The 13377-nt window shown below is 41.9% G+C and overlaps 1 protein-coding gene across 1 annotated transcript in view; it reads right to left on the bottom strand.

The window, feature by feature from the left end:
- The window catches only part of LOC129099420 (histone-lysine N-methyltransferase PRDM16-like), a 153610-nt gene that overhangs the window by 51733 nt on the left and 88500 nt on the right, over positions 1-13377 (bottom strand). The window contains exon 3 of the mRNA XM_054608656.1: positions 8364-8414. Coding sequence (XP_054464631.1) covers positions 8364-8414 — 51 coding nt within the window. The remainder of the gene's footprint in view (positions 1-8363; positions 8415-13377) is intronic.

The following is a 13377-nucleotide window of genomic DNA, read 5'->3' on the forward strand; positions in this document are numbered from 1 at the left end:
TATCAGACAGTTTATTAACATTATTTCATGATTTAGATTAGTCCCAATTAGTCGACTCCATCTCAGAATTAACGTTGCGAAATTAGGGCTGATTTATGAACCATGAAATGCCATTTTTTATATATTTGGTAAGAAATGTCAATATACTGATGGGTTTCCTCAAATACAGTCATATAATTTAGTTTTATGGCCTAAAAAAACATGTTTAGGTGTGCACTTTCATTTTTGTGTGAAACACCTGTCCAGTTGCAAAATATTTTATAAGGTAGAAACTTCATCTACAGAAGGCCTATGTTTGACAGGTTTTCCATTGGCACAGATATTAAGAAAATACTGTTAATATCAAAAAGTATTACACTTAACAATGTAACCCCAGAAGTTCAAGTATTTAAGAGAGGCATTCTCCTTAGACATGTAATGATCATTAGGGAGCTGAATGTTCTTTCACGGATAGTAAAAACAAATGTGTGAAAATGAGCATGTGTTTGTGTGTGTGTGTGTGTGTGTGTGTGTGTGTGTGTGTGTGTGTGTGTGTGTGTGTGTGTGTGTGTGTGTGTGTGTGTGTGTGTGTGTGAGGAAATCATATGACAGCCCCCGCAACTGTCAGACTATCGTCCTCCTTTTGTTGGGTGACCCCAGAGAATGTGTTGGAATGACCACTGAGAGAGAGATTATGTAGAGACAAAGACTGCAAGAGACGGAATGAGAGACGGATAGAGGGTGAAAGGCACAAGAGAGAGAGGGAGAGAGAGAGAGAGAGAGAGAAAGAGAGAGAGAGAGAGAGGTCAGGGAGCCAGCTGATGTGAAAGTGCCTCCGATCACCTCGTGCTTCTCCTCTGCCCCCTCGCTCTGCCCCTCTCTATCTGTTCCACTCTCTCTCTTTCTTTCTTTTCGTTCCCACTTGAATTCCTCTCCCAGCGCTTCACTCCATTGTGACGCTGGGTTATGATCGGCGATAACAACAGAGATGCGTCAGTCAGGGCCCACACACACACACACACACACACACACACACACACACACACACACACACACACACACACACACACACACACACACACACACACACACACACACACACACACACACACACACACACATAAAAGTGCCAATGCAAGTTAAAAAGTGGCACTCAAGCACTCGTACACACACACATACATGAACACAGTGACACACAGCAGTGGCCTTTGAGTGAATGCCCCTCAGAAGGCATAATGACAGCATTCTGCAGTGACCATAGCTGGGACAGTTCCCACAGACAAGACAGACGGAGAGAGAGAAAGAGCATTTCTTTCTGTCTTCACCTCTCCTCCTACTCCCAACCTCCTCTCCAACAACCAACGACTTTGTGCAGACCCTGACCTTCTACCGATCAACGCTATCGGCTCACAAAATCTGGACGGATGACTTGGTTGTCTATAATCAATGTAACCAATGATTAAATACACCCAAAACTATCGTTTGAGCATCAAATACACTCCGCTTGTAAGCTTGAAAGTTGGCTTTGAATAGTTTGTAGCTTGCTGATAATGGCAAAATGTCACAAACCTCTCCAACATAATCTATTAACAATCAATAATGAATCAATATAACACCTCCAGCTAAGCTTTAATGACGTAGGAGTGTATTTAGCCATGTGTCGACATCTTGAGGGTTTGGAACATCTTGAACAGACGGATCAACAGCAGATTTGCAGGAGTGCCAGTGACCAGCCGTCCTCTGCGATGCAGCGAGCTACAAACTTTTCAGAATCACCTTTTAAACTTACATGCATTGAGTTTTTCAGGGGAATATTTCATTTTCAATTTCACCTTATAAGTACAGGTTGATGTTCGGAGGCAAGCGGTATGCTTTGAAAGATTATCCTGCCTTAGGATCCAAACATTCCCCAACATACATGGTTTCGACCATGTGAGCTCAGTCTCTGCATATTTGTCTGTGTGTCTGCGAGGAACCACTCCCCATCCCTCGGTAACCTTCTACACAAACACTACATGGAAGCTCGGTGCTCACCGCCTCCGGTTTTAAACCACCTTTTTTTCCCCTCGTCTGACCTGACGCAGTGCAGGATTTGGCGGTGTATATTTTGAAGGGAGGGGGATGTGAATGAAGGTGGTGACGGTGGTGTCGGTGGTGCTGCTGGATGGGGGTGTGGGGTGGGGGGCAGGTTACAGAGCCGAATGAAAACATGTCACTCAGGGCCCATTAAAATGTAACCCTGCCCAGCAGAAGAAAGAGACCCATATCATCATTAAGTCATCTCGGGGCGAAGCGAAAACCGCAAATATTATTCCTGCACCCCCCCACAAGACACACATGCACACACACTCCTCCCCTTCTCTTCCTTTCAAAATGACAGAGAAGACGGGATGATTGGAGCGACGCAGTGTTTGCTCACCACCCGAGAATGACAAGAAGATGTTTGGGAACTTCCTGATCATGCATCGGTTTAGTTTTCAAGCGCAGACATGAAGTAAATCATACAGGTAAAGTCTTTCTTCTTCAATTTTGTGTTGACAAACTTTTCTATGTATCTATTTATCTCACCTCCTACTCACTACATTTCCTGTCACTATTAGTCCCTTAATTAGTTATTTTAGTAAATTAAATGTCTGAAAATAAATGCCACAGAGTCAAGTGAAGTCTTTAAATTGCTTATTTTGTCTTACCAACAGTCCAAAACAGATATAAATGAAAATGTTTGGAATTTTGCTTAATAAGTAGAAATTTAACAATTATTCAAACTGTTAATTGACATGCATAGTATCTTTGCCAGACTGAGTAAAATTTGAATGCAACAGAGATGTTTTGGTTAAATCTAACTTTCTAGGCCTGCGAAACAATGTCTGCGTCTGGTCAAATCAATCCACAGACAAGCCATAGCTCTTGGGAGCCAGCTCATGGATGTATGAAGAGAACTGGATACAGCGTTGGTGGCAGGATCCCATTCATTCCTAAAAAAGTTGGTATGGTGCGCATGAAGCAGAGTAAGCTTGACTTCAGAGTTAAAAATTCTGATATATTTACCAGGATCTTGTAGCAACATTCTATATCCATGGGCCATTCTATATCCTTTAACTCCGCCTACCAGCCCTCGGCCCATCCTCTTTCTCATTCACACAAACTGAGGAACGGAAATGACTCTGGATTGGACTATCAGTGAATGTTACGAGTTGTAGGACCAAATTATTTAAATAAGGGCTTTTCATGTGTTTTAACTGGTAAGTTAATTTACAAAAAATAAATATTCACTCACTCACAGATGTCTCTTTAACAATGTAACTCTATTATAAAAATATTTTGGGGCGCAATGGCATCACTGGCATCAGTTTGGCCATTAGGTAAAATTTGCTCAAAAGTGCCCCCCTACCCCCAGCCCCTCACACACACACACACAGAGCCACCTCTGTAACCAGGGGGCATTTGTGACGTTCAGCAGTATGAAAAATGACTTGCCCCCGTGGCGCACCGGGGGTGGCAGTGATTATAATATCCAGATAATCATTTCAAACAAATTATCATAATTATCAATCAATCATGAGCCTATTTAAGCAGGGGGGAGGGATGGGGGAGTGTAGCGCTGTTGGCAGGGGGTAAACTATGGCCTGGAGCACTGGATCACTTCTGTGACCCATGAGCCTCCCTCTGTCCACATAATAGCCCTCATACATTAAGGGTCATTTAGCTAGCATATTTAGAGATTCAATTCCCCGGCTTGATATGAGGCAAAAAAAAAGACATTCACAGACAACTATGCACACACACGCACATGGACTCACAACTGCAGCTGACCCCCAACTGGCTCCCTTATCTTTCAACATGGAGTGGGAAAAATCTACTTATAGGTCAGAGTTCATATGAACCCCTCTCTACATTTGCAACTTATGCAGCATCTTAATCATTTACTGCATATGTTGCGTCACAAAAAAATAGTGCTGGAGTTTGACTTTAAAACATCTCTGTCAAGAATAGAAAGAAAGACACAAATCACTATCTGGAAATCATGAGTGCTAAATAGAAATATGTTAGGCAACCATGTCCACCTTCACTCAGACAAATAAGTGAGGAAGAGTGACATAGGCGAAGTTGCAAAGACTTGATCGTCTTAAAGAGATATTCCGCTGTATCTTTTCAGAGTAAATCCCCTGTGAAAAGCAGCATGAATTGATTCAATCTCAGTTGTATTGAGAGGTGAATGAATGGGCCTTGGAGAGCGAGAGAGACAGAGAAATTGAGAGAGACAGAGGAGATAGAAGGAGAGAGAGATAGATAGTAGCCTTCGGGGGAGATGATCGTCTTGGGAAAAAAGCAATCAGTGCTCATTGATTTTTTTGCCGTTGGTTGAATGGAGGGTGTCTATCTGGAAGTCATTATCTGCCATCTGATCTGCTGGAGTGTTTACACACGTCAGGATGGACAGCAGCGCTCCTCTGAAGATGAGGATTAACACACACACACACACACACACACACACACACACACACACACACACACACACACACACACACACACACACACACACGCACACACACACATGCACACACACACAAAACACATACACAGTGCAAAGACTGCCTTCTTAACCCCTGCTCCCTATCTGGCTACCACTTTCAAATCCAAGGAATCCAAAAAGAAACACAAGTCCTCCGATACCCTATTAACTTCCCCGTGCACACACACACTCACACAGACTAAAGTATATCTGCGGTGGGTGAATGAGAATATACGTAAGCAGGGCCTAGACAGCTAAACAGACAGATAGTCCTGTTTTATATGGCCGGACCGGACCAAACCAAACAATCCTTGATCCTACCATCAATAGCCACCGATAGCAATCTATAGCTCCAACAACACCAAAGCATCTGCTGAGAGAGAGTAGGGGATGAAATGAGAGGTAGAGGATGGATGAAGTAAGCAGAGAGGGAACTCCGATAACACATCTTTTTATTTTCTGCCTGTGGGTGGGGTGCAAAGATGCATACTGTGTGTAAGCCATTATGGCTCGATCCATATCTAAGCAAGCGCTGGATATGAATCCAAGGCCTTAAACCTCTCTCTCTCACACACACACACACACACACACACACACACACACACACACACACACACACACACACACACACACACACACACACACACACACACACACACACACACACACACACACACACACACACACACACACACACACACACACAGTTGTTAGCTCTGGGCAGCTTTCAGTAAGTGGACTGGAGAAGCTACAATAACATCTTTGCTTCCGTTTTATCCCTTGCATTAACCTACCAGTGCCCCCCACTTGCCTTTACATTCTTTTCAGACTGACTTAGTAAGGTTGAATGAATCCGTGTTCATGGTCAGTTTGAACGTGTCAATACGTGGAAAGAAATACAAATGTTTCTATAATACCTATAATATTATTGATAGGTTTGTATCCAATTAAAATACACGTCCCACAGAGGGGACGTGTATTATTGAGATTCTAGTGGGTTATGCATATATAAATATATATAATTCTCTAAAAGACATATATCTTTTGTAAATAATATCCTGATTTTTCTTGTTTGTTTTATTTTACTTTTATGTCATTATTTTTATGATTCGTGTGCGGTAATGGTATAACTTATGAAGTTGGCACATATTGATGAGGTTACTAAATATTTTATTACTTAAATATCTGTGTCAGGACCTCTTGCTTCTGGACTTTATTCAAACAGAGAGAGAAACCTAAAGTTGCCCCTCTTTATGTCTTCCAGTACTCATACATCTCATTTCATTTATTAATCCACCCATGTAGTCTGCCTGTTTTGTGCAAGAGATGTCAGCCTGCCTATATAGAAATAACCATAGTGGCTGAAATATAGTTTACATTGACTCGATAATGTACGGATATTTCCCTCTATACAAAAGAAGAGAACATGTCTTTTTTTTCTGTAATGTAAAGTACAGAAACAAATAAAAACTAATAGCGCTTGCAGTCATGCAAAACACACACACACACACACACACACACACACACACACACACACACACACACACACACACACACACACACACACACACACACACACACACACACACCTTTCAGCAGTGAACTAGTTTATTCACAAGCTACAACTCAATTAACATTCTGCCTTAATCAAGCATAGCGATGTTAATGATATGGTGGAGAAAGGAGAAGTCAATGTTTATGTGCGTGTGCCCATGCACTGTGTGTGTGTGTGAGTGACTGCACGATGTGGATGAATGAGTCATGTCATAAGGAATAGCTCATGCATAATTTCATTCATATTCATAACAGGCATGTGGTCTGCCACCGCCCGATGAGGGCCCACCGCGACTCACACTCTGCATAATGAGATGTGGCCAGTGTGTGTGTGTGTGTGTGTGTGTGTGTGTGTGTGTGTGTGTGTGTGTGTGTGTGTGTGTGTGTGTGTGTGTGTGTGTGTTTGGATTTTATGTACCCCAGGTAAGCATACTGTATGTCTGTATTCTGTCATCTGTGTGAGTCTGGGAGTGTGTGTTGCACATTACGCTTCGACCAGTGCATGTGTGTGTGTGTATGCGCGTCTTTGCATTTCTGAGAGTGTAAATGTGTGTGCGTGCAGAGCGGCGTGCACGGGCCACTCTTATGTGAAGGGCGGTGAGGTAGTTTATGAATCCGTCTAGGTTTTTCCACATTGTACGAACATGTGGGGAACAGGGAACAGCCCAAACCACCTGCGGTCAACTCTTAAAATAAACTCATTGAGTAATGTAGGATTTCAAATCAACCAGGCAGTCTGTGATTTGCATGCCCGCCTGTTTTAGAGGGAACAGCAACAAGACCCTTGACCTGAAATGCAAATGAGGACATGTATGAGATTTTTGTTTTTCTAAGGGCCAGACTGGTCATAATTGTGAAGTATGCCAAAAGTGTAAGTGAAATATGTCTTGCTAAGGCTGCTCACAAGGAGTCTCTTCTCACACACTGCTTCTGTTAAGGGGAGCTGGATTATCTATTGAAAAATAGTCCACCATTAGTTCTGCTCCTGGTGTTTTGACCATCATGTCATGTAAGATAAGACAAGCAGGCCATGCAAACTTTGCAGACAAATTCCACATCTCAGTCTCAATTTCTTTGACAGCTAAATCAATAATGAACGCCACTCATGTGACATAATGAATGTTTTTAGCTCAGTTTTAACCAACATTTTTAACCAACATTAATCAAAGTCCACCTAAGAATTGTAAACAAATATTTCCAACTAAAGCTCATATTTCAACCATTTTTGTATCGTATTAATATTGGGATGCAAGGTCAGTCAATCAATTCTGAAGTGAAAAAGAAAAAAAAAAGACAATGCCAATAGTGGGTTTGGGAGTAGTTTGAATACTGGTGCCATACTGCAAATATGGATTGCTCTTCTAATCTGATAAAACCACACATAATTTACTGCTATCCCATTTTCAATTATTGATTCGGGTCTCAACTCTCCTGCCATTGACTTGACTAGGAGCACAGCCGAACTGCTTCAGTCTATTTCAGAAGGAGTGTCCACTCTGCTGCAAACATTGTTCTTTCATGGACCATTAGATGGACATGAACTCTCTCGCTGTCCTGTCTTGACCCGGCGACACTGGCCGTAAAAGCAAACTGCCCAACCTCTTCAATAAATTTATCACCTCATAAAGTGGTCAGTGACTGGTCAATGGGACGTGTCGGTCACAGTGTGTGTGCGTTTCTCACATTTGTGCATTTGTGCTTTTGTGTGAGTGAAGAGGGATTTTCAGTTATTCGATAAGAAGGGCTTTTTTAGATATTGAAACACTTGCCAATTAATTCTTAAAATAAGGATGATTTATTTCAAGCCTTTGCATGCTGAGCTGAGTCTTTTGTAGAAAGCTAATTTAATGTAATTCTAATACAAATATTCATGATAGTAATATATATATATATATATATATATATATATATATATATATATATATATATATATATATATATATATATATGTATGTATGTATTCAAACAACTCAAAGCACGCAGATGATCTTTTTCTGTAAACCCAAAAAAATTCTCAAACAAAACTGCAGCTGGATGTGCATTTTTGGAGATATTTAGTGTGTATGCGATCCAGCAGAGCCAGAGGAGTTGAGAGGAAACTTTCTTTCATTGTCTTACAAATGCAGACATACAAATGTAAAAATAAATGTCTTTCTACTTTTTATGTTTGCTATAAACTGTGACTTAATCACTTCCCCCTCACAATGACTTTCCATACTTTTGATGTAAAGATAAATCCAGCATGATAGTTGTCATGTGAGGCAGGCGTACAGAGACAGGATTCATAAAATAGAAACAACCGGTGTAACTATCCTACCTTTTTGATGCAGCTGTCAGGGGAGGCTTCGTCATGGTCATTCATCATCTGCTGAGAAAACACAAAAAAAGAAGATATACATTGGTGAAGCATTTAATGGTTCCAAAAACCCCACACTGTTATTCCAAAGTCAAGAAAAACAATAAACCAGGCAACAACATTTGATTTGATGAGAAGAAAATCAGTTTTTATAAAGAATGAAAAGAGAATATTGATTCCTGTGCTTCACAGGGACTCGGCCATGGGTTGTGACCGTCGCTGCTTGACGACACAAGCACAGGGTGTTCACAGTTCATCACACAGACCCTCTGGGCTACAAATGTGACCAGAGGGATATAATAATGGACTGAGGGGTCACAAAAACATACACAGAAGCAAAAATAACACTACACACACACACACACACACACACACACACACACACACACACACACGCTCTGATGAATGAATGCCCCACAGATTTTAATTCTCCGCTTCAGCGTTGCAGGAAATTTAGCTGAGTGTGTGTGTGTGAGTAAGTGTGAGTGTGTGTGTGTGTGTATAATTAAGCCTTCAAGCAATATTTACTGGGGCAGATGGGTGGTAGAATGCTCCCAGTGTCTGCCAGAGGAAATGAAGGAAGTGGGGGAATGATGAAGAGATGGGGCTGCCCTGCTGCAATGAGGGGGCATTTCACATATAATGGCAACCCAGAGTCTCTCTCCGTCTGTCTGTCTCTTTCTTTCCCTCTCAGAAGCCCATTGATGGCAAGTGAGGATCAAAGAAGAGATGCAGACTGTTTTCAGAGCAGATTTAGGTGGGGTGAGGGATCAGCGTGGTACTTACTGAGTTTAAGTGAAATTAGGCCCATAAAACTTCCCCAGCACAGACTCCCTATCCTCCTCATCTGCCCCTTTCACAGTAGGTGTGTTGTTTGGGTGTTGTGGCAAGACTGGTTGCCTTTACATTAGAGCTGACATATTGAAGTTTGTATTTCCTCAACCAGCGTGGCCCACCGTGATTGGGCGAATAGACATTTATCTGCTGTGAAATCTGCCATGGAGACTGTGGAGCCATTCTTTCAGTTCTGGCATACAGCAACTTCTTTTATGCGACTTTCTATACAAGGCCTCAATTCACTTGAGGTGATTATGAATTGTGTTTAGGAGACTGTGGGTGTGTGCACTCACATGTGCCTCTAGATAAAGGTGTTCATACGGTAACTTTCTCTGTGAGTCTACTTGTTCCCTAGTAAATTAGAAAAACAGTTATCTCAACATTAATTCACTCTCAACTCTTCTTTCTCTCCTCTCACTAAACAGTGAACCAGATGGGCCACATGTGCACCGGCGTGCCGTACGAAGTGGTTTCCTACATTAAGCTGTCAAGGGATCTGTTTCTCAGCCTCAGCAAATGGGAGCAATTACACCACAGATACTTACAACAGTGTTCTCAGCCTACTTAAACGTCATCTAAACCTTTACAGAAGCATCCTGTTCCTGAAATCAGCTTCACACAACGCAACAACAAGAGATGCCGTGTCCCTCGTGGCCAATCAAATTTGTCACATCATTTTGACTGGTAACTGTAACGCCACTATTTAGAAAAATTTGCACCCTTTCAAAATAGGGGCGCTACAGTTACCAGTCAAAACCATGAGAGGTGAGGTGCAGTAAGTTTCATCAAAGTCAGATCAGCTTCTGTCCATAAAATAAATATACAAAGCTAAGGGGCCTGATCAGCTTTTTCTCAGTTGTTATAAAAATCTTTGAAAATATATAGTACATCGTATTGTGTGTTCATGATCGTACACAGAAATCCTTTACTTTTTTGGTTTACGTCAGATGCCCATGGATGAAAAAACTCTTGACAGTAACAATATTAAATAGGTGTTAATAAAGTGTGTACAAGTGAACGAAAGTGCGCAGGTATTGTTGATTTATTTGCATATAATGCTTCAAATTGCTGGTTAATTGCTGAATAGAGTTAAATGAATCAGTAAGATAAGATAAGATAAGATAAGATAATCCTTTATTAGTCCCGCAGCGGGGAAATTTGCAGACACGATACGAATGCTTGCATCTATGCAGCATTGTGTGAGGGGGCATATGTGAGTGTATTTTATTCCTGAGAGAAATATGGTTTGGCTTCTGTTAAAATAGCGATAGATTCTGGTGCGCTGGTTTGAAAAAAATGAAGAGGCAGTTTACAATGAGCTATTTTCGCCTAAAAGCAAACATTTATTTTTTCTCAAAATGTGTTACTCTCGATTTTACTATTTTCACTCATATATTTTGTGGATTACACAGTGTAACCCTTCAATGTTACATCTGTGTGGTAGAGCAAAAGGGGTTTCAGGATGACAAATGAAGTTACCCTGTAAGTAAAAATGTGCCTGTAAAATGGACATAGAGAGAGTGAGAGAGAGTAAAAGAGAGGGAGAGAGAGAGAAGAGGACTTCCCCCTTTCTTTTAATGCGCAACACCAGCTGTAACAGTTTACAAAACCAACAGCTTGGCTGAGTCGTCTAAAACGCTACCAGGCGTTCAACAACTATAGGACGATTTTTAGACTTTCCCCCTGCTCTGTTCAGCTACATGCCAAGTGTAAATATGCGTGTGTATCAAATTGTGCGAGAGTAACCTAAAACTGCAGAAGACATGCAAGCAGACATGAGTGGTTTTACTGATGCCTTAATGTCTTTCAGCTTCAGGTGGGGGGTCGGGAGGGTGTGGGCTCTCTATCGTCCAAACCTCAGTTTTGGGTACAGAAAACGCTGAGCTGACTGTCAGGAAATTGCTAATTATAAAGCTCCCCGGCTTTGCATTCGATGCAATTGTAATCCAAATTGCTATTGTCTGTAAAAAAGTTACCCAATGAGTTTCTTTTTAAACGATCAGGGTTTCCAGTGGTGAAAAAAGGGCTTGTGCAATGATGACAATAACAACACAGAGGTAGGTGGAGATGCTCTTTCAACACTGGCATACTGTATTGCCTGCACAAACACACACACACGCGCACACAGACACACATACCAGACAAAAAACACATAAAATAGCAAGCTATGCAGTAGGAACCCGCCAAGCAAATAAATAAGCTATTAATTAGGGACGGAAAATGTGATTGGCCACTGACTGGCGGCGCAATGATTTATTGCACGTGTCAGAGTCATCTCAAAATGACTTTTACTCTGGGTCGGTTAGACAGGTCCAAATAGAAACTGGCCTATGTTGAGAGGGATAGATTTTCCACTACACAGAGAGGTAAAATTGTCCATTTGTTCTGTATCTACCCTGCTGGATGCTGACATGTCAATATGTCTTATGGCAAAGAGAAAACACTGAAGTGAGGGTAATTAGAAAGTGTGTGGGTCTGGGCACAAAAAACGTCTCTCTCTGGCCCATATGACCTCAAACATAAACAAATCCAGTCGTGGCTTGATGAAAGTGCAGCCACCTGCAGAATCCTTCCACCAAGAGCTGTCCAGACCCTCATTAGGGGTGAGTGTAAATGTGTGTGTTTGTGTATGTGTGAATGTGTGTGTGTGTGTGTGTGTGTGTGTGTGTGTGTGTGTGTGTGTGTGTGTGTGTGTGTGTGTGTGTGTGTGTGTGTGTGTGTGTGTGTGTGTGTGTGTGTGTGTGTGTGTGTTTGAGTGTGTATGTACCTTACCATGTCTGTGATGTGTGCTTTCACACTAGGCAGGAGGGAAAATCCCACCATTATTAGTGTTTCATAGCACAGCTTTTGTTATTGGACAGAGTCAGGAGTTTTTCAACACCACCTTAGCACCATTCGTATTGACATGCCATGATGACCAAGCGGACAAAGAAAACAAGACATGGGGAGAGACACTCAGTGAGTGGACTGCCTCATTGTTTTCACAAGACATGTCAAGGCCTGAAACACATGACGGAGCGAGATCCCGCTCAGTTTATTTCCAGAACTCGTTTAACATGAAAAAACAGCAGAAATGCCCAAAAAAGGGTTTTCTGTATAGGGCCCATGAAGCATATGTGGTGGTTTTGTGCGTACAGCTCAAGTCAAACCTTCATAGAATGTCCCACGTATCATGACTTCCAGTCAAACCAATGAGAGGGCTACGTAGCCATAGCAACTAGAGGACGACCTCATGAAGCTTGCTCATCATCATCCTCATCCTGAGGCGAGAGGAGAAGAGGGCCCCAAGTAGGAAAATGTTAGCATTCTGTCGCCAAAAACAATTCTCCTCAACTCTGGATAATATGAGGCAATACAGCAACACGGCTCAATGGATGGCTGCGGATGTCACAAAGCCGCAAGTTTCCAAAAAGAACGAGCAGCAAACAAACCTCAGGGCTTTTTGAACGGGGGCCCTGACTGACAACCCATTGGCTGCAACAGCCACACCAAGAAAGCCACAAATTGAAAGTTTTGCTACGCATTTATTGGGAACTTTTGCAGCTTCTTGGCACTTTGACAGGGTTTCATTGCGGTGGCAATGCCCTGGACTGGTTATTGATCTTTTTGACGTATAGATGGGAAAGGAAGCGGTCTTTCACTGTGGGTCGTGTTGAATACTAAACTGCAGAGAAAGTGTATTTGTGTCAGAGAGAAAGGAAGAAAAAAAAGAAAGAAAAGATGAAAGTGGAGGCTCTGTTTCTCATTGCTGTAGCCTTTAAAATAGGAGCTAACCATCATGTCAAACATGATCTCAACAAATGGATCTGACTCCCCTGACTCGCAGATACTGGCAAATCTGATTGGAACATTTTACATTCAATGTAAAAGCACTATTCCAAAAAAGGAAGAAAAAGAACTGAGGATATAAAGTCTCCTGTGTTTTTCTCTGAGGTCTCTTGCTATCATTTGACACCCTGATAGCGAACCTTTTACACGTTCCTGCCAGAATCAGGGATTGTTTGACTAAGGATACACGTCTGATTCAGTCGGCTTTTTAGCATTTAGTCAGATGGTGCCTGGTTGTAGCTCCAAGTCTTTTTCTCGTGGCTTGACCTTTAAAGGGGAGTAAAATGAGGCTATTTTGAGGCTTCCCACA

The sequence above is a fragment of the Anoplopoma fimbria genome, chromosome 12, assembly GCF_027596085.1.
Source record: "Anoplopoma fimbria isolate UVic2021 breed Golden Eagle Sablefish chromosome 12, Afim_UVic_2022, whole genome shotgun sequence".
Lineage (NCBI taxonomy): Eukaryota > Metazoa > Chordata > Actinopteri > Perciformes > Anoplopomatidae > Anoplopoma > Anoplopoma fimbria.